This window comes from Myotis nattereri (genome assembly GCF_964212035.1).
Source record: "Myotis nattereri genome assembly, chromosome: 15".
NCBI lineage: Eukaryota > Metazoa > Chordata > Mammalia > Chiroptera > Vespertilionidae > Myotis > Myotis nattereri.
The window spans coordinates 40,954,465-40,975,672 of record NC_138090.1 but is presented as its reverse complement, the minus strand read 5'-3'; the positions used below and the strand labels follow the sequence as shown (position 1 = coordinate 40,975,672).

General features: G+C 40.7%; 1 protein-coding gene across 1 annotated transcript; it reads left to right on the top strand.

Moving 5' to 3' along the window:
* Window positions 1–679: 679 nt before the first annotated feature.
* LOC308530221 (cytochrome P450 2G1-like) lies at window positions 680–20,992 on the top strand (the record flags this gene model as incomplete). Its single annotated transcript, XM_081106744.1, has 9 exons — window positions 680–859; window positions 1,459–1,621; window positions 2,802–2,951; window positions 3,921–4,081; window positions 4,861–5,037; window positions 18,105–18,246; window positions 18,757–18,938; window positions 19,056–19,197; window positions 20,811–20,992. The coding sequence occupies 9 exons, from the start codon at window positions 680–682 to the stop codon at window positions 20,990–20,992; spliced, it is 1,479 nt and encodes a 492-aa protein (XP_080962870.1).
* Window positions 20,993–21,208: the final 216 nt, after the last annotated feature.

The following is a 21,208-nucleotide window of genomic DNA, read 5'->3' as shown; positions in this document are numbered from 1 at the left end:
TCTATTTTTAGTTTATTCTTGAATATGGTGTAAGTAGGTGATCTAGTTTAATTTTTTGCATGTATCTTTCCAATTTTCCTGACACCATTTGTTGAATAGACTGTCCTAAAGAACTTCTTTTAACATTTTTTTTTGAGGCAGGTCTACTGGCAACAAATTCCCTCAATTTTTGTTTCTCTGAACAAGTCACTATTTCTCCTTTTTTTCTGAAGGATAATTTTCCAAGATAAATAATTTTTAAGTTAATAAGTTTTTTCCCCTAAATACTTTAACTATGTTACTCTAATATCTTTTTTGGCATTGTTTCTTAAGAGAAGTCAGGTGTAATTCTTACCTTTGCTCCTCTATAAGTAACGTGTCTCTTCCCTATGCTTTCTTTAAGGATTTTTCATTATGTTTGATTTTCTGTGGTTTGAAAATGATATAGCTAAATGTAGATATTTTAGCATTTATCTTTCTTGGTGTTCTCTCAGCTTCCTGATTCTGTGATTTGGTATCTGGCATTAAATTGGTTATATAAACACTTCTAGATAAAGCAATCAGTTCCTTGATGGCATCCATATTTCAAAATGGCACCCATACTTGAATCCAGGGTGTTTAGATTTCAGTATAAGCTGATCTCCCAAAACTTATTTAGGCAGGTACTGGTGCTCTGGACACAACCTCTTCACCTGTCATCATGGAGCTGGGAGATGCCTTCACCATCTTTCTGGAGCTCTGCTTGTTTTTTTTGCTCATCTTCACTGCCTGGGTACAGATCATCAAGAAGGGAAATCTGCCCCCTGGCCCCACACCTCTGCCCTTCCTGGGGAATGTGTTGCAACTCCATGCTGGTAACATCTCTCAGTCTTTCACAAAGGTGAGTCTGACTACACCTCTTGGGCAGAGCTAAGAGCAACTTATTCTATAGCCAGCTATACTTAGAACCTTATTACTTCTAAAACCCAGACACTTGGAAACACAGATTTGCTGAACTAAAATTTTTGAGTCTTAAAATACTGAAGTCTGAAACACAAATTTCTAGTATGTTGGAAATTCATTCTCTCACAGATCACAATCTTGGAATCAGAAGACATTAAATTCCCAAACACAATACCTCTTACACTCAGGTTGTCTGAGAACTTTAAGAGTTGGTAACATATGATTTTAAGATTCTAGACATTTAGCATTTCAGAGAATGAAGAATGGACCTTGGAGTTCATTTAATCCAAATCAGTCATTTCACAGATGAGGAAACTAAGTTTGGAATTGTGTGGTGGGAGAGGGGACTCATCCAGGATCACAAGAGTCAAGGCTCCTCTGCTTTTTTGTGTTTTTTTTCAATAGTACTTCCAATACCAGGACTTGCCCTTTTCCCCTCTTCCCGCATTTCTGTCCCCAGAGTCTTCACCCTAACTTCTTCATTAACCTATACATGGTGCACTAAAAGCCCCCTCGTGTTATGTCTTCTACCCCCAGCTCAGGGTGAAATATGGCCCAGTCTTTACAGTATACATGGGTTCCCGGCCAGTAGTTGTTTTATGTGGACATAAAGCAGTAAAGGAAGCCCTGGTGGGCCAAGCAGATGAGTTCATTGGCCGTGGGAAGATGCCTTCACTAGAGAGAAGCTTCCAAGGTCATGGTAAGTAACAACAATACATTAACAATGAAAACAATAATGACATGTTATGATGCACTTTCTTGTGTCATGGGTTCTTTGATAAGTACTCAACATGCATTATCACATTTACTCTTTTGAGGGAAATACTAATATCATTATAACTTTTCAAATAAGAAATTTTTGAGTAGGGAAGATTATATAATGTCACACAGTGAGTTAGTGGTAAAACCAGGATTGAACCCAAACCATTTGACTCCAGAGTGCCTGCTGTGCTACATCTTCTTTCATTTTTAATGAATTAACTACATGCTTTGTGTGTATACAGTCAAATCCTTATAGCCAACCTTACTTCTAACTTTCCTCCACAAACACACATACCCAATACATAGCTCACTGCCTCCTCCATTTAGGTAGATCTCTTATAATGTTACCCATACACCCAATTTTCTAACAGCCTACATCCTTCAATTCCAAGTAGTCTCACACCATCTCTCTGTTCTTCCATCTATTCATAACTCTTCTACCCATTCATTCATCAACAAATTTGTTAATCTTTCCATCTATTTACTATTCCAACCTTCCATTCATCCACTTCTCAAACATTATACCCATTTCTCCTCCTCCCATCTGTTTACTCCTTTATTTATCTGCCTGTCCATCAATCCAGTCATAAAATCTTATTTGCATTCATCATTCTACCACACTTTCATTAATTTTTAAATATCCATTGAACCATCCCCACACTTGGCAGTTTTTAAATGTTTCTTACTAAATGGCAAGCTATTTAGTGTAGATAGATTGATATCCAGGTGTGATCATGTGTATACATGCATGTGCCTGTCAGGAGAAGCTAAGTGATATGTAGAAAATAGAGGCAGTCTCTCCTTCAGGGTACTTCATCTAGCATTCTATCCCTCCCTCCACCTTCTTAAGCATCCATGCTGTTATTTATTCAGTTCTTAATCTGTCCTCTGTTAAGCTTTCCTTGATTTCACTCTCATTCCTTGCCTGACTCCTATCCCTTCACCTCAGTCCTAGTCTGTAGAGAGGGAAGCTTAGTCTCCTCATTGAGCTTAGGAGGTTGGGAGAGGCTTCCCTGAGAGCAGAGTCTAAAGCTTTCGTATTCCAGCATCCCCTCGTCCAGCACAGAGTTGGGAACAAAAAGAAAGGAGGCAAAAGCTTAATATTGTGATTCTGGCAGGTGTAGTTCTGGCTAATGGAAAACGATGGAGGATTCTCCGAAGCTTCTGCCTGACCACCCTTTGGGACTTCAGGTTGGGAAGGCGGAGGATTGAGAATCGGATCCAGGAGGAGATCAGCTTTCTACTGGAGGAATTTCATAAAGCCGATGGTATGGATGTGGAAAGGTGGAGGGCCATAAGGGGACTGTGTGGTTGCAGTGAGTTCAGCTTCCAAAGGAAAGTTCTTGGTAGGAGAGAGTTATGGAGTGAGAGGATGAGAAAAGATTAATTGTAGGATTCACACATTTTCCCAATCAGGATCCATGTTAAAAGTTAATATGAAAGACCCTTAAAGATTCTTCTGTCCAGAAACTTAATCAGTGCATGGCAGTGAATCTGTGAGCCCAGAAATTGTATGTAGACTTTGGCACCATGTGAGTTTGTACTTTTTTGTGAAGACTGGATGAAAGTTTTATTAGATTTAAAGAAGTCCACTTCCTAACCAGTGGTAAGTTTAGGAATCACTAGGATCTATAGAGAAAAGGCACAGAGATTGAGAAATATGTGTAACAGTGTTTACTTGAAAAGGTTTGACTGTCCATGTACCCACAGTAATCATTTGTAAAACTGTATATTTGTGAATGTTTGCTTTATTTGGGGGAATGGTTTTCAATGCACTGAGCTAACACCAGCGTTCTGTTTCATAGGTGGTGCCACGGATAGCTAGGGAAGGATTATCTTAATACCCCCCAAAGGAATCAGTGGTGGAGCTAGACTCAGAAATTAAGCACTTTTTTGGTCATTTACTGGAACTTCTTTTCCAAATATGTTTTTCTTTCCCCCAAACACACATAAATAATAATAATAATAATAATAATAATCCCTTACATGTCTTGAGAGCTTACTAAATACCAGGCACTGTGCTAAGAACTTTACACACATAATGATATTGAGTTCTTTTCAACCAAGGAAGTGGATACTAATTCAATTTGAAATGTGGGCATCTAGATGCAACAGCAAAGAATGAAATGACTTATGCATGCTGTTGAGTTGAGCCATTACTCATATCCATGTCCAAGTGATTCCACACTCCATGTTCCTATTCAATGCCTCCAACATTGCTAATTTCCATCACCCAGGTGCTCCCATCAAACCCACCTTCTTCCTGAGCCGCAGTGTCTGTAACGTCATCAGTTCCATTCTCTTTGGAAGCCGCTTTGACTATGAGGACAAGCAGTTTCTGAAGCTGCTGCAGATGATTAATGAGAGGTTCACTGAAATGAACTCGCCCTGGACGCAGGTACCCACCTGTCACCTCTTGTTACCAGGAAACCCCAGGTTGGTCTCAGGCTACCTGTCGCTGTATCCAACAATGAAGGCAGGGTTGAATCATATAAGGCATTTATTGAGAAGGCTAGTCAACCAATAAGACAGGGAACTTACAAGCATTCAAATCCTGTCTTACAGCAAGGTGCAGGGTACAGGATTATAAAGGGGAAGGAGCTAGATTGAGGCTGGGATGGAATGCAGTTACGTGCAGCCCTGGAGGTCCACAGACATCAGCTATTGTTCTTACTCAACAGGTGATGAGATGATGTTGATGAGATGATGTTTTGACTCCTTGTGGGTTGGTCTGATCATGCTTATTGGGTTTGCTTGCTGGATTCACAGTTGAGTCACCTCCTTAATCTCTTTGTACGGCCTTGAGAAGGAAACTTAAGAAAAACTTAACCCCCTATTCACATATAAGAAATTTAACCCTCTATTCACATAAGTATATGTGTTCTAAGATATAAAATAATATGATTATTTTTCAGATTAATTCAGGTGCTCTATCAGATTATAAGTCCTCCTATCACTCTCTACCCACCACCAGCCTCAGGTAACTAAGTCACCTGCTTATACTTCATTTAATCCTCCCTACAACATTGAGAATATGCTCTAAGTCTCTTAAAAGCAAATGAACCCAATTCTCAGACTCAGCACTGGACATTAAGACTAGCTGTCTGACTAGAGGCTCAGCCCATGCTGACCCCAGGTACTCATCACTGACAAACCACCTTTGCCTATTCCCCACAGCTATATGACATGTATTCCGGAATCATGCAATATTTGCCAGGAAGACATAATCGCATCTACTACCTGACAGAAGAGCTCAAGGACTTCATTGCCTCTAGGGTCAAGATCAACGAGGCATCCTTTGACCCACAGAACCCTCGGGACTTCATTGACTGCTTCCTCATCAAGATGCACCAGGTACTATTCTATTTCTCCAATCCTTTCCTCTCATCTCATAGTGCCTCGACCACAAGCCCATTTAAAACATCTTTTGGTCAATATAGCAATTATAGTTATACATGGTTCCTTATATCTAGAGAGAAAATGTAAAATGCATATCTTTAAGTAAAACCTTGAATCTTAAAAATTGAATAGTGCTTCCCTAGCCAGTTTGGCTGAGTGGATAGAGCATCAGCCCGTGGACTGAAGGATCTCGGGTTTGATCCCTTGGTTGCAGGCTCAACACCCTCCCCACCACCTACCCCCTGCCCAGCCCTGGTCGGGACATGTGCAGGAGGCAACCAATTGATGTGTCTCTCTCATGTGGATGTTTCTCTCTCTGTGTTTCCCCCGCTCCCTACCACTCTCTAAAAAAATCAATGGAAAAATATTATTGGGTGAGGATTAACAACAACAAAAAGTGAGTAGTGCTTCAGTGAACATTGGAATGCTAAGATCTTTGAGTTTCTGGTTCCAATTCTTTTGAATACATGCCCAGAAGTAGGATTGCTGGGTTATATAGTAATTCTATTTTAATTTATTCAAAGTTTTATCCCTACTGTTTCCACAGCAGTTTCAACATTTTGCATCCACCAACCATGTACAAGGGTTCCAATTTCTCCACAGATTCAACAACTTTTGTCTTTTGCTCTTTTGTTAATAATCATCCTAACAGCTTATCTCAGAGATATCTCATTGTGGGTTTGATTTGCATTTCCATGATGATTAGTGATGTTGAGTATCTTTTCATGTACCTATTGGCCATTTTTGTCTTCTTTGTAGAAATCTCCATTTCAGTACTTAGCGTGTTTTAAAATCTGGTTATTAATTTTTTTTTTTGCATTGAGTTATAGGTGTTTCTTATATATTTTGGACATTATCCCTTTGTCACATATATGGTTTACAAATATTTTCTAACATTCCTTGGGTTACTTGTTCAACTTTTTACTGTTTCCTTTGCTGTACAGAAACTTTTAGTTTTGATGTGGTCCCACTTGTATATTTTTGCTTTTGGTACCTATATTTTGCTGTCATATTCATGAAATAATTGTCAATATCATGAAGCTTTTCACTATGTTTTTTTCTAGGAGTTTATAGTTTCGGTCTTATTTTTAAGTCTGTAATCCATTTTCAGTTGATTTTGTGTATGGTGTAAGATAAAGGTGCAGTTTCATTCTTTTGCATGTAGATATCTAGTTTTCCCTACACCATTTGTTTAAGAGACTATATTTTCCTTATTGTATATTTTTTGGCACCCTTTTGAAGACAAGTTGACCATATATGCATGAATTTATTCCTGGGGTCTCTATTCTCTTCCACTGGTCTATAAGTCTATAATTATGCCAATACCATATGTTTTAATTATTGTAGGGTTTTTTTTGTTTTGTTTTTAAATTAAATCTTTATTATTCATATTATTGCAGTTGTTCCTCTTTTTCCCCCCCTTAGCTTCCCTCCAACCGGTTCCCACCCCCCTCTCTGCCCCTCCCCCCGCCACTGTCCTCATCCATAGGTGCACGATTTTTGTCCAGTCTCTTCCCACATCCCCCACACCCCTATTCCCCCCAAAGAATAGTCAGTCCACTCCCTTTCTATGCCCCTGATTCTATTATAATCACCAGTTTATTCTGTTCATCAGATTATTTATTCACTTGATTTTAGATTCACTTGTTGATAGATGTGTATTTGTTGTTCATAATCTGTATCTTTACCTTTTTCTTCTTCTTCCTCTTCTTAAAGGATACCTTTCAGCATTTCATATAATACTGGTTTGGTGGTGATGAACTCCTTTAGCTTTTCCTTATCTGTGAAGCTCTTTATCTGACATTCAATTCTGAATGATAGCTTTGCTGGTTAAAGTAATCTTGGTTGTAGGTTCTTGGCATTCATCACTTTGAATATTTCTTGCCACTGCCTCTGGCCTGCAAAGTTTCTGTTGAGAAAACAGCTGACAGTCGTATGGGTATTCCCTTGTAGGTAACTGAGTTTGTTTCTCTTGCTGCTTTTAAGATTCTCTCTTTGTCTTTTGCTCTTGGCATTTTAATTATGATGTGTCTTGGTGTGGTCCTCTTTGGATTCCTTTTGTTTGGGGTTCTCTGCGCTTCCTGGACTTGTAAGTCTATTTCTTTCACCAGGTAGGGGAAGTTTTCTGTCATTATTTCTTCAAATAGGTTTTCAATATCTTGCTCTCTCTCTTCTTCTGGCACCCCTATAATTCGGATGTTGGTACGCTTGAAGCTGTCCCAGAGGCTCCTTACACTATCTTCATATTTTTGGATTCTTTTTTCATTTTGCTTTTCCGGTTGGGTGTTTTTTGCTTCTTCGTATTTCAAATCTTTGAACTGATTCTTGCACTCCTCTGGTCTGCTGTTAGAACTCTGCATAATATCCTTTATTTCAGTCAGTGTATGCTTAATTTCTAGTTGGTCCTTTTTCATAACCTCGAGGGTCTCACTAGACTTCTTGAGGGTCTCACTACATTTATCAGTGGTCTCACCAGACTTTTTGAGGGTCTTACTAAATTTATCGGCGGTTTCTAGAAAGTCCTTGAAAAACCTTAAAAGTGTGGTTTTGAACTCTATATCCAGTTGTTTGCTTTCCTCCATTTCTGTCATTTGTGTCCTGTTCCTTTGTCTCCACATTTTTTATGCTTCCCTGTGTTGGTAGAGTGGCTTTCTGTGCTCGGTGTCCTACAGAGCCCAGTGGCTCAGCCTCCCCAATTACCTGAGGTGGACACTCTTGGTGCACCCCCTTGTGGGCTTTGTGCACAGTCTTGTTGTAGTTAAGCCTTGATTGTTGTAGGTATCACTGGGAGGAATTGATCTCCAGGCCAATTGGCTGTGAGAATCGCTATGTCTGCAGTGGGAGAACTTCTGTGTTGGAGACACCCTTATGGGGTAAGACTTGCTTCAGTGGGGCTTTGGTGCTCACTGAGTCTCCCCCTGAGTGTGTCCTTTATGGATCCGAGGAGCTGCAATGTGGATGGTCCCACTCTGACCACCGGGCACACTGTTTCCTGGATCTCTAAGGAGGTGCTAATCTAGCCTCTTCCTGAGGCTACCCAGCAGGAGCCAGCTGTGAAGCAATGCGAGTTCCTGTGGGGCCTTGGGCCAGCTGCAGTTTGTTAGGTAATTTTCAGATTGCAAAGGGCCAGGCCTTTCATATGCAAAAGCCTCCGTGCACGGCTTGGGCAGGGTGGGATCCCAGGGGATCAACAGGTTGGAGCAAGCAGCTATGGCTGCCCTTAGAGGTCCCGCTTCTCAGTGTCCCAGCAATCGCTGCAATCACCTCTGAGAGAAAGCTGCCCTCGAGTTCCGACTAATACCAGACAGTCCAGTTTCTCCTGTATGAGTCTGGGTCCCCAGAGACTCGCCCTGAACTGAAGCTCAGAGCTTGAGACTCCCTCCCAATTGAAAAAGACAACTGTGTCCTCAGCCGCCAGCCCTCTCCGCTTGCGCCTCCATACTTCTGTACTTTACTTCCGCACCACACCTCCTCTGAGTCTCAGTATGCTTTTCTCTTTCCTTCTAGTTGTAGAATTTCCACTCAGCCAGCCTTCCTGTGGTTCTGGATGATGTCCGTTCCATCTTTTAGTTGTATTCTTGAAGTGGTTGTGCTAAGCAGCAATCTCCAGTGTTTACCTATGCCGCCATCTTGTTTTTTCTAGTTCTGTTTCTTCTATTGTAGGTTTTAATATATTTTGAAATCAGCAAGTGAGATGCCTCCTGCTTTGTTCTTCTTTTTTAAAATATATTTTTATTGATTTCAGAGAGGAAGGAAGAGGGAGAGAGAGATAAAAACATCAATGATGAGAGCAAATCATTGATTGGCTGCCTCCTGCATACCCCCTGGGGATCGAACCCTCAACCAGGGGATGTGCCCTTGACCGGAATCAAACCTGGGACCCTTCAGTCTGCAGGCCACCAACTCTCTATCCACTGAGCCAAACCGGCTAAGGCTGTTCTTCTTTTTCAAGATTGTTTTGGCTATTCAGGGACCTTTGTGGTTCCATCTGAATTTTAGAATTGTTTTTAACTTCTGTAAAGAATTTTATTGGGATTTTGATAGAAATTGATTTGAATCTATAGATACCTTTAAGGAGTATTATTTTAACAATATAACATTTTCTAATCCATGAAAATGAGATGTCTTTCCATTAGTTTGTGTCTCCTTTAACTATTTCCATCAATGTTTTATAGTTTTTCAGTGTACAAATCTTTCAATTCTTTAGTTAAGTTTATTCCTAGTTATTTTATTCTTTTTGATGTTATGTATATATTATAGTTTTCTTAATTTCTTTTTGAATAGTTAGTTATTAGTATATAAAAACACAATTTTTGTGTGTTGATTTTGTATCAAGCAACTTTATGAAATTTATTTGTTTTAACAGATTTCTGTGAAGTATTCAGAGTTTTCTATATATAAGATCATGTCATCTGCAAACAAAGACAATTTTAATTCTTTATTTCCAATTTGAATGCTTTCCTTTTTCTTGCTTAACTGCTCTGGCTAGGATTCCAATACAGTCATATGTTGCTTAATGATGGGGATACATTCTGATAAATTGATCATTAGGTGATTTTGTTGTTACACAAACAACATAGAGTGCACTTACACAAACCTAGATAGTATAACCTAGTCTAAATGGTATAGCCTATTGCTAGTAGGCTATGTACCTGTACAGCACGTTACTGAATGCTGTCGGCCAGTGGTTGGCAAACTGTGGCTCGTGAGCCACATGTGGCTATTTGGCCCCTTGAGTGTGGCTCTTCCTAAGCCTTAGGAGTACCCTAATTAAGTTAATAACAATGTATCTACCTAGATAGTTTAAGTTTAAAAAATTTGTCTCTCAAAAGAAATTTCAATTGTTGTACTGTTGATATTTGGCTCTGTTGACTGATGAGTTTGCCGACCACTGCTGTAGGCCAATGTAACACAATGGTAAATATTTGTGAATCTAAACATAGAAAAGGTACAGTAAACATACAGTATAAAGGGTGAAAATTATACACCAGTATAGGACACCTATCATGAATGGGGCTTGCAGGACTGGAAGTTGCTCTGGGCAAGTCAGTCAGTGAGTGGTGAGAGAATGTGAAGGCCTAGGTCATTACTGTACACCACTATAGACTTTTTAAATACTGTACACTTAGGCTACACTAAATTTATAAAACAACACAAGATTAAACCCAGCAAAACATAAAATGATGGAATCAAGAGATTTGGTAAACACCAGACATATGAGGCTGCTGCTGGTATAACATAGCATACAAACTTATACAATCAATATACTCTAAAGTAATGATAAAAAGTATAGTATGCTAAATACATAAAACAGTAACGTGGAGGTTTATTATCATTATTAAGTATTATGTATTGCACATAATATTGTATGTGCTAAACTTTTCTTTTTTTAATGTTTCTATTGATTTCAGAGGAGGAAGGGAGAGGGAGAGAGGGATAGCAATATCAATGATGAGAGAGAATCATTGATCAGTTGCCTCATGCATGCCCCGTACTAGGAATCAAGACCACAACTCAGGTATGTGCCCTGATCAAGAATCAAACCGTGACTTCCTGGTTCACGGGTCAAAGCTCAACCACTGAGCCACACCTGCCAGGCTGCTACACTTTTCTATGACTGACAGTACAGTAGGTTTACACTAGCATCACCACAATCACATGAGCAATGTCTTATCCTATGATGTTACAACTACTACAATGCCACTAAGCAATAGAAATTTTCAGCTCCATAATCTTATGCAACCATTATCGTATATGCAGTTCATTGTTGTTCAAAAGGCTGTGTTGCAGTATGACTGTACTCTGTTGAATAGAAGTGATGAGAGTGAGCATTCTTGCCTTGTTCCTGATCTTAGTGGAAAATCTTGCCATTTCCACCATTGCGTATGATATTAGCTATAGGCTTTTTATAGATATACTAGAGGCCAGGTACATGAAATTTTGTTCATTGGGAGAGTCCCTCAGCCTAGCCTGTGCCCTCTTGCAGTCCAGGAGCCCTCAGGGGATGTCTGACTGCCAACTTAGGCCCACTCTGCAGAGAGGCTCCTGCCACTGCCACTGCACTCGCCAGCACGAGCCTGGCTCAGGGCTTCTAGCTGAGCAGCCCTCCCCCTGTGGGAGCTCACTGACCACCATGGGGCAGCTCCTGCATTGAGCATCTTCCCCCTGGTGGTCAGTGCATGTCAGAGCGACTGGTCGTTCCACCATTTGGTTGATTTACATGTTAGCCTTTTATTATATAGGATGGCCTTTATTAAGTTGAGGTTGTAGCCCTCTATTCCTGGTTTGTTGAGAGTTTTTGTCATAAAAGGATGTCTTCATTTTTCTTTACCCTTTGTGTGGGTATCTACACATTAGAGAAAACCACCACTCTCCCAGTCTTCATGAATTGGCTTGTACAGAGAAGATCTTCCCAATCAAACTGGCTAGGGTTTCTATGGTTTTCCAAAACTACTCTTTTCATGCTACTCTAAACCACTGTCTTTGTTCTTAGAAGCCCCAGGCATCTAGAGTTTTCCAGGTCCCCTCAGTGCTCTGAGACAGATGCAACAAAAGTCAACCCCTTTTGGAGCTCCCCAAGAAGTTGGAATACTAGATGAGCAATCCAATTCTTTCTCTTTCCAGGGAAGAGCAAGGAGCTTTTTCCCCACCCACTCTGTGTTGAGCCAACGAGAGGAGCTGTGGCAAGTGCACACATACTTGTTAAAACTGCCACTGTGTTCTGTATAGTCTCCAGGGGTCTAGTGCTGACTGGGCCCCATCAATGATTCAAGACAGGTGATGTAAAAGCCAATCCCTGATAGGACCAGGAGAAGTCAGAATATTGGATGTACAACTCCAAGTATTTCCCTTCTTTAAAAGAAACCAAGAGCTGGTATTTATCACCTGCTCACTCTGTGCTGAGCTGAATATGGTAAGGGCTGGCATTCTAATTCAAACCACCACTTTGTTTTCTGTAGCCCCCAAGGTACCAGTTTATTCTGGGCCTAACAGCTCTATGAGATAGGTGAGATGAAAGTCAGTCCTTCAGGTAACAGCCAGAAAAATTAGGATGTTAATTAATTTGTAAGGTATATAAATGTTGAATCACTATGTTGTATGCCTGAAACCAATACAATATTGCTGTCAATTATAATTAAAAATAAGTTTAAAAATTTTTAAATGTTATGATGTCAGGTATATGATCAAATTCTTTCCCTCTCTGGGCGAAGCTGGGAGCTGGAGTTTATTGCCCATTCTCTCTATGCTGAGCTAGGGGGAGGAGCGGTGGTGAGTACCCATGCACTTGTTCAAATCACCAATTTTTTTCTCTGCAACCCCTAGAGGACTAGTGTATGTTGGGCCAAGTCAATGTTCTGAAACAGGTGAAACAGAAACCAGTTCCTCAGGTAGCACTCAGAAAATTTGGGGTGTTAGATTTGTAGTACAACTCTCTCCCTTCTCAGGGAGAAACTGGGAGCTAGAGTTTGTTTGTCCTCCCGCTCACTCTTTGGTTGGCCAGGGGAGGAGCTGTGGTAAGTGCTTGCATGCTAGTTTCAACCACTGTATGTTCTCTGTACCCTCAGGGGATTGGCATATGCCAGGCCCAGTCAGTGCTCTGAGACAAGTGACATAGAAACCAGAGAGCATTGAGAAAAGTTGGCACATTAGGTGTGTGGTTCATCTGTCCTCAGAGCTAAGGGTTCCTTCATGATCATATAGCACTGTGCCAGGACTGGGGATTGTGGAAAGAGGGTGTTTCCGGTGCTTCTGTCATTCTCAATGTGACTGATTTCACACTCACCCAGAGTAGAGGAGCTTCTCAGCTAGTTTCTGGGTTTCTCATGGAAGGAATTGATTCCTATGTCAGTGTGGAATTAGTGTACCTGTGGAGGGAAGAGAAATCCTGGGTTTCTACTGCCATATTGTGGATGTCACTGTCAAATCTCAAAACTTTCTCTTTTTTCATTAAATTATATTTTTAAAATTCAAATATAATTTGTATATAACCTGCCTATTTTCAACCTGAAGGAACGTACAGTTAGAAGAAGATACAGTGACTTGAGTGGCTGCGAAGTGAATTAGAACAAGAGAGCAAGGTTGTAGTTGCCCCACTCCTAGGGAAAGCATTTTTGCGTCAACTTCCTTTTAGAGGAGATGATGGAATATTTGATGACAATTTCATTGAAGAAAGAAAGCAAGGGCTGGAGCAGTTTATAAACAAGGTCACTGGTCATCCTCTGGCACAAATGAACATTGTTTTCACATGTTTTTACAGGATGAAATAATAGATAAAAGCTATACTCCATCTAAAATACGACATGCCTGAAATTTGCCCAGAAGTGGCAAAAAAACTTTCCGTGACTATGAATGATCGTATGCGCCAGTGAAGAAGTTCTAACTAACTTAGCATGCTGCACAGAAACCGGTCTAGCATGCCTGCAGTATACTAGCACTCGTGCGCTCTGCTCTGTTTTGTTTTGCTTTGGCAGTTGACAAGAAGTTAATTTGCTTTCGTGAAATCCCTCATTCCAGCCTTTCTATATAATAGCTCTTCCTGGCTCTTTAATGTGCTGCACACTATCACCTCACGCACCTGTTACTCCAGCATAATCCGCAGTGTCCCGACTAAAGTTACTGAACTGGTCTCAGTTGCACAGTTTTTGTGTCATGTTTGCTTCATGAATCTGATTAACTAGGATATTTCTCTTGTCCACTTTTCAATATGTGATGTCCTTGACCTAACTTATGTGTAGGAGCACCGCACCGCTGATTGCCAGCACCCTGCACACCAGATACACACTTGTGTACAGAATGTATCCCTTCAGGCTTGTAATGCCCTTCACATGGAAGATCAATGAGGGGAATCTTTATATTCTGTACAAAAACAAAAACAAATTTATATACTAAAATCATTTGTCTAAAAATTTAAGTTGTCTTCAAATAAAAATAAAACTGCATTTCTGATAGGCAAAAAAAAAAAAAAAGAATAGAGTGACCATATGACCCAGCAACCCCTCTTTTGGGTATATACCCCAAAATTTTGAAAACATTTATTCATAAAGATATATGTACATCTATGTCCATTGCAGCATTATCCACAGTGGCCAAGACATGGAAACAACCAAAGGGTCCTTCAAATAGATGACTGGATAAAGAAGATGTGGTACATATACTATATAATGGAATACTGCCATTTGTGACAACTTGGATGGATCTTGAGAATATCATGCTAAGCAAAATAAGTCAGTCAGAAAAAGTCACATATGGTTTCATTCATATGTGAGATATAAAGTTGAAAACAACAAATGAACAAACAAGACAAACAAAACCTCGTAGACACAGACATCAGTGTGGTTAATGATTACCAGCAGGAAAGGGGGTGGAAGGGAGGTAGCAAAGGATAAAGGAGGTCAAATACATGGTAATGAAAAGAGGTGTGACTGAGTGGTAAACACAAAATGTGATATACACATGATGTAGTACAGAATTGTATACTTGAAACCTATATAATTTTATTAACCCATGCTCCCCAATAAATTTAATTTAAAAAATATTTACTCCCTTAGCGACTTTCAGATATACAATACAGTATTATTAACTATAGTCACCATGGTGTACATTTCATCCCCATGACTTATTGATTTTATAACTAAAATTTACATATTTTGAATCACTTCACCATTTTGTCTGCCCCTCTCCCCCTGCCCCTGGCAACCATCAATCTCTTCTCTGCATATATAAGCTTGCTTGTTTTTTATTTGTTTATTTGTTAAACTCTACATATAGTTGAGATCATATAGTATTTGTCTTTCTCTGTCTGATTTATTTCACTTAGCATAATGGCAAGATTTTTTCTTTTTTATTTCTAAATAATATTCATATATATATATATATATATATATATATATATATATATATATATATATACTAGGGGCCTGGTGCATAAAATTTTGTGCAAGGGGGGCGCGGGAAGGTCCCTTCAGCCAAGCCTGTGCCCTCGCAGTCCAGGACCTCTCGCTCCTTACTGCCCACCTGCAGCGGAGGCGGGAGAGGGTCCCTTCACCACCACTGTGCTTGCCAGCATGAGCCTGGCTCAGGGCTTCTGGCTGAGTGGTGCTCCCCCTGTGGGAGCACACTGACCACTAGGGGGCAGCTCCTGTGTTGAGCGTCTGCCCCCTGGTAGTCAGTGCACATCATAGTGACCAGTCGTTTTGCCACTTGGTCAATTTGCATACTAACCTTTTATTATATAGGATGTCACATCTTTGTCCATTCATCCATCAATGGACACTTAGGTTGCTTCCATGTTTTGGCTATTATAAATACTGCTGCAATGAACATAAAAATGCAGACATCTTTTCAAATGAGTGGTTTTGTGTCCTTTGGATAAACAAAAATGGAATAACTAGGTTATGTGGTAGCTTATTTTAAATTTTTTGAGAAACCTCCATACTGTTTTCCATTGTGGCTGCCTCTAATTTACATTTCCACCAACAGTACATGGGGTGGGGGAGGGCGGGGTCCTTTTTCTCCATTTCCTCAGCAACACTCATTATTACTTGTTTTTTTTATAATAGCCATTCTAACAGGTGTGAGGTGATACCTCATTGTGGTTTTGATTTGCATTTCTCTGATGATCAGTAATGTTGAGCATCTTTTCAGCATATGTGGGCCATCTATGTCTTCTTTTGGAAATCTTCTATTCAGGTTCCCTGCCTATTTTTAAAATCAAATTGTTTGGTTTTGTTTGTTTTTTTTCTACTGAGTTGCACGAGTTCCTTATAAATGTGGAATGTTACTCTTTATTAGATATATGAATTGCAAATATTTTTTCTCCCATTCAATATGTTACCGTTTTCATTTTGCTGATGCTTTTCCTTTGCTGTGCAGAAGCTTTTTAGTTTAATATAGTTCCACTTGTCTATTTCTGTTTTTGTTGCCTTTTTGGTGTCAAATTTTTAAAAAATACCATTGCCCAAGACTGACATCAGTGAGTTTACCACCCATGTTTTCTACAAGAAGTTTTAAGGTTTCAGGCCTTATGTTCAAGTCTCTAATCCACTTTGAGTTAGTTTTTGTGTATTTTATAAGATAACGGTCCAGTTTTACTCCTTTGTGTGGCTGTCCAGTTTTCCCAACACCATTTATTGAACAGACCATCCTCCCCCTAATGTATATTTTTGAGTCTTTTGTCATAAATTAACTGCCCAAATATGCATGGTTTTATTTCTGCGCTCTTCATTCTGTTCCATTGTTAAGCTTTAAAAAGATGCCAGGGACTTAAAACTAAAGTAGAATGACAATTTCAGAGTCACAGAATTTGAGAAACTTAAAAGTCTATGTGAGAAAAAAGGTTTAATGCCAACAATTACTGTTTCATTATAAATCCATGAAAAGGAATTAGCAAGGCAGATCAGTATGTTTTTCTCCTTATGTAATTCCTCCAAAATCTGGCAATGCTAAATAAGTCATGGCAATACATTCCTTTGCATAGATTCAATAAGACTGGTTCCTAATAGTGGTTTTATTAACAGAAAACTTTGACTGGAGTATCATGTTTTAAAGAGCCCTGTCTGAGCTCTAAAGACTTAAAGCCAGTAAGAATGCCACAAAGAAAGCCTGGTATCCTGCTTGGAAGCCCTGAAGATGGCTGGCGCTGGAGGGTCAGGCCCATGCCCTACCATCACTGGCGGTTGGTAAGAGTAGAAGGGGAACAGTAAGATGCCTCTGCGTCCCTGCGGAACCCCCACACACTCTGGGCCGCAACGAGTAGGAGGGCTACTGAGATGGGCCTTAAAGCCTAGAGCGTGGGCTCAGGTGGAGTTGCTACAGGTGAGGGAGTCACCTAACTCAATAGATACTGCAGGCAGGCCTGATGGCAGCTGGATAGCTTGGCTTCCTGGCCCTACGGGGCACATTAAGATTCAACCATGAGATTCCAGCAAAGGTAGTCACTTACCATTCTTGTTGTGTTTATGCAAACATCAGGACAGTAGATAAATTAATCTTGATTTGGCTTTTTGATAGCCATGGAGGAATTTTAAGAAGAAAAATCCTATTTCAATAGAAGTTGTTAAAACTAAAATGGTTTCTTTCCCTTCCACCGGACCATTTGTTAAGCTTATAGGGATAGTTCAGTTGATAGTTCTCTGTGCCCAGTACGGGCCTCTAGCAACAGTGATATAGAAATGCAGTCTGTCTCATGATTGAGCCGGAAGTTCCAAGACAAAGGGGGGAATGAAAGCGCGAGGGCTACGTCCTCCATCTTGCCCCAGGGTAAGAGCTACGCCCTCCATCTTACCTTGGCCATGTGCTCAGCAAGGCTTCTTCCCGGAAGCCCAAGCCTCTGCTAGCCACACCCAGGACTTCTTTAAACTAACCAATGACAATCAAGGGAAGTCGCCATAGATATGACCACATGCTGTGTAACAAGACACCGACTTGCGCCTGGCCAATCGGCAGGGCCCACAGTCCTTTCTCCTTACTCCAGCCCCCCTATAAAACCTCTCTCCACACAGAGTTCCCTCTCTCGGCCACTTGGCTTGCCGTTGCGTCGGTGAGTGTTGTCGGGGAGCCGAACTAGTTCGAATAAAGACTCTTTGCTTTTGAAAAAAAAAAAAAAGTCTATGTGTTTAGAGATTTAGAAGCTTAATACTGCTCATCATAGAATCTTAAAATGTTATATTTTTAGAAATTTATATTCTACATACTAGAACCTTAGCACTTGGAAACTTAGAATTATATACCCTTTTATTGCCCTGCAATTTTCAAATTTTCCAGGGCATTCTACTTTCTACTCCTCCCATTCCCCCTATTGTTCACTTCACTCCAACCACTGGCCTCCTTCTTGCTGCTCCTCTAATACAGCAGACATGCTCCTACTTCAGGATGTTTGCTCTAGCTAAATCCTCTGCCTGGAGCATCCTTTCCCAACACTCAGTCACTTTACCCACCTATTGTCTTTTCAAAAAGTCCTTTCCTGAGCACAGGAGGAAATATCGAGAAAAACAAAAAATGTTTGCTGCTCTCCTCCCTTTCAGGAGAAAAATGAGGCCTACACAGAATTCAACCTTAAGAACTTGATCATCACCACTCTCAACCTACTCTTTGCTGCCACAGACTCAGTGAGCGGCACCCTCTACTATGGATTCCTGCTGCTAATGAAGCATCCTGAGGTGGAAGGTAAGGGTCCCCTGGATCTTCTCTCCTGATATCTCCCCTCCCAACAGGAAGGAAGACATACTCTTAAAAACTTAGAAACATACTACCTGAGACGTTTTGAACCACAAGATATAATGAATATGGAATCTCACATTCTCAGCACAAGAAGGCTATTTAATATAACATACTTGGTGTCTGATTCAAATAAAGTTCATTTCCAACATGCGGTAATCTAGTCAATTGGGTAACTATACACGAATAAGTCATTTTGCTTAAGAAAAAAGGCCAATTTTACCTCTCTACCTTCTAACACAGTTAAAAACAAGCCAATAGTTTTCTCCTGGTGGAGGTGATGGGAGAGGTCACCCATAGCCACTCAACTTTTTTAGCCTCACCTTCATTGTCCAGCTTGAATTTACTAATTTAAATAATCAAATAGTTATTGGACACTTTCCTTCTCCTGGTTATTTACATAATGGATTTTGTGTAATCCCTGTGGCTTTCTCTATTATGAATTCTGACTTTTTCCAGCCAAGATCTGTGAAGAGATTAACCATGTGATAGGACCACACCGAATCCCAAGTATGGATGACCGAGTCAAGATGCCCTACACAGATGCTGTAATACATGAGATACAGAGAGTGATTGCACCCCTGGGATATCCCCACAGTGTCACTCGGGACACTCATTTCCGAGGCTACCTTCTGCCCAAGGTGGAGTGCACCCTTTTTAGTACCCCTGGTCCCTTCATTTGCACCCCTCTCTCCTCCTGGTTTCTTACCCCGTACTCAAACACTGATTTCTCTTAAATGCCCCCATTTTCACTCCAGGGCACTGATGTGTTTCCTGTGCTTGGCTCCGTCCTCAAAGACCCCAAATACTTCCGCTACCCAGATGCCTTCTATCCTCAACACTTCTTGGATGAGCAGGGCCACTTCAAGAAGAATGAAGCCTTTGTGCCTTTTTCTTCTGGTAGGTTTCTATGGTCTGAGTTCTCCAAGGAACATGCTTGATATTTCCCCCAAACATTGGTCTGTATTTGAGGTTCAGGTCTGAAAAGGAAGTTCAGTGCCACTGGTGGTCCATGAGGTCGGAAAGGTTGGCAACTGCTGGTTTAAGGAAGCCTTTGGAGCAGTGGTTGCCAACCGGTGGTCTGTGAGGTCCAAAAGGTTGGCAACTGCCTAAACCAGTGATGGCGAACCTATGACACACGTGTCAGAGGTGACACGCAAACTCATTTTTTTGGTTGATTTTTCTTTGTTAAATGGCATTTAAATATATAAAATAAATATCAAAAATATAAGTCTTTGTTTTACTATGGTTGCAAATATCAAAAATTTTCTATATGTGACATGGCACCAGAGTTAAGTTAGGTTCTTTCAAAATGCTGACACACCGAGCTCAAAAGGTTCGCCATCACTGGCCTAAACCATAGTTGGGACCATAAAATCCTAGAATCCCAAAATCATGGAATATTAGAACCATTGACTCTGATTATTAGAAAAATAAAATTACAAAAGTGAAAGCATTAAGCAGGGTCAGCTAGCCTTTCCTTCACAGGAAGGACCAGACGATAAATATTTTAGATTTTGCAGGGCATACATTCTTTGTTGTAACCCCTCATTTCTGCTACTGTAGTACAAAAGTGATGCATAGCCAACATATAAATGAAGGGAAGTGTCTCAGTTCCTTGAAGGCTTTTTAAAAAATATTTGTATTGATTTTAGAGAGGAAGAGAGAGGGAGAGAGAGAGAGAAACATCAATGACAAGAGAGAATCATTGATCAACTGCCTCCTTCACACAACACTCTTGCAACCCAGGCATGTGCTCTGACTGGTAATCAAACTGTGACCTCCTGGTTCATAGGTCGATGCTCAACCACTGAGCCACCCATTAAAAAAGCAAGACATTTTTTTAATGGTCATTGATATTTCAATTTAACTTTCATATGTCATAAAAAAATTTTCTTTTGATATTGCTCAACTATTTTAAAATGTTAAAAAGCATTTGTAATTTGAAGGTCGTACAAACACAAGCAGCAGTGTGGACTTTCTCCATGGGCAGCAGATTGCCCACCCTTGGCATAAATCTTATGACACTTTATGTGTAAGTTGCATGGCACCTGGAGTCAGGGCAGTGGTTAGGAAACAGGACACCCACCACTCACTTATAAATGGTGCAGTACTTCAGCTGCCACAAAATGGAGATTAATCCCCATTTCATTTGTAGCCCCCTTCACCAGTATCTAGCACCAGTGAGGCTTCTGATAAACATTTGAGAAATTAAAATGCACAGAATCTTCATATTCAAAGTTCCTTTACAACCATTCCATCTTGGATTATGATGCAATCCAAGCCATCAGAGAAGTAGCTGCCACATATTGAGTGACAGATCCTAGTTGAGCACTAAACTAGAAACTCGCTGAGTCTTTATAATAACCCTATGAAGTGAGTGTTATTATGACCCCAGAGATGCTGAGGAAGTAGCTGAGACTCAGGTGAGTGGTGGAGTCAGAAGGCTCCCCATGACCCCACTATCCCAGTGCAAGTGTGACTGACCCTCACTTCCTCCAATGTGCTCACAGGAAAGCGCATCTGCCTGGGCGACGCCATGGCCCAAATGGAACTCTTCCTCTACTTCACCTCTGTCCTTCAGAACTTCTCGCTTCGCCCGCTGGTGCCACCTGCTGACATCGATATCACCCCCAAGATCTCAGGCTTTGGCAACATTCCCCCAACCTATGAGCTCTGCCTGATAGCCCGCTGAGCGCCCCCTACTGGGTGCAAAAGGAACCATGGAGAGCTCTGCCCAAGTATACAGGGGCACCCACCCCCATCTCCTTAAAATCTCTCAACAACCCTAAGAGAAGGTGCTACTGTCGTGGGGCCACAGGTCAGTGAGGGTCACTTGAAAATATAGAGTTGCTTATCTTCTAGAAAAGCCAGGCCCTGTCCAACCTTTCAGCAACAACCTGGAGAATTT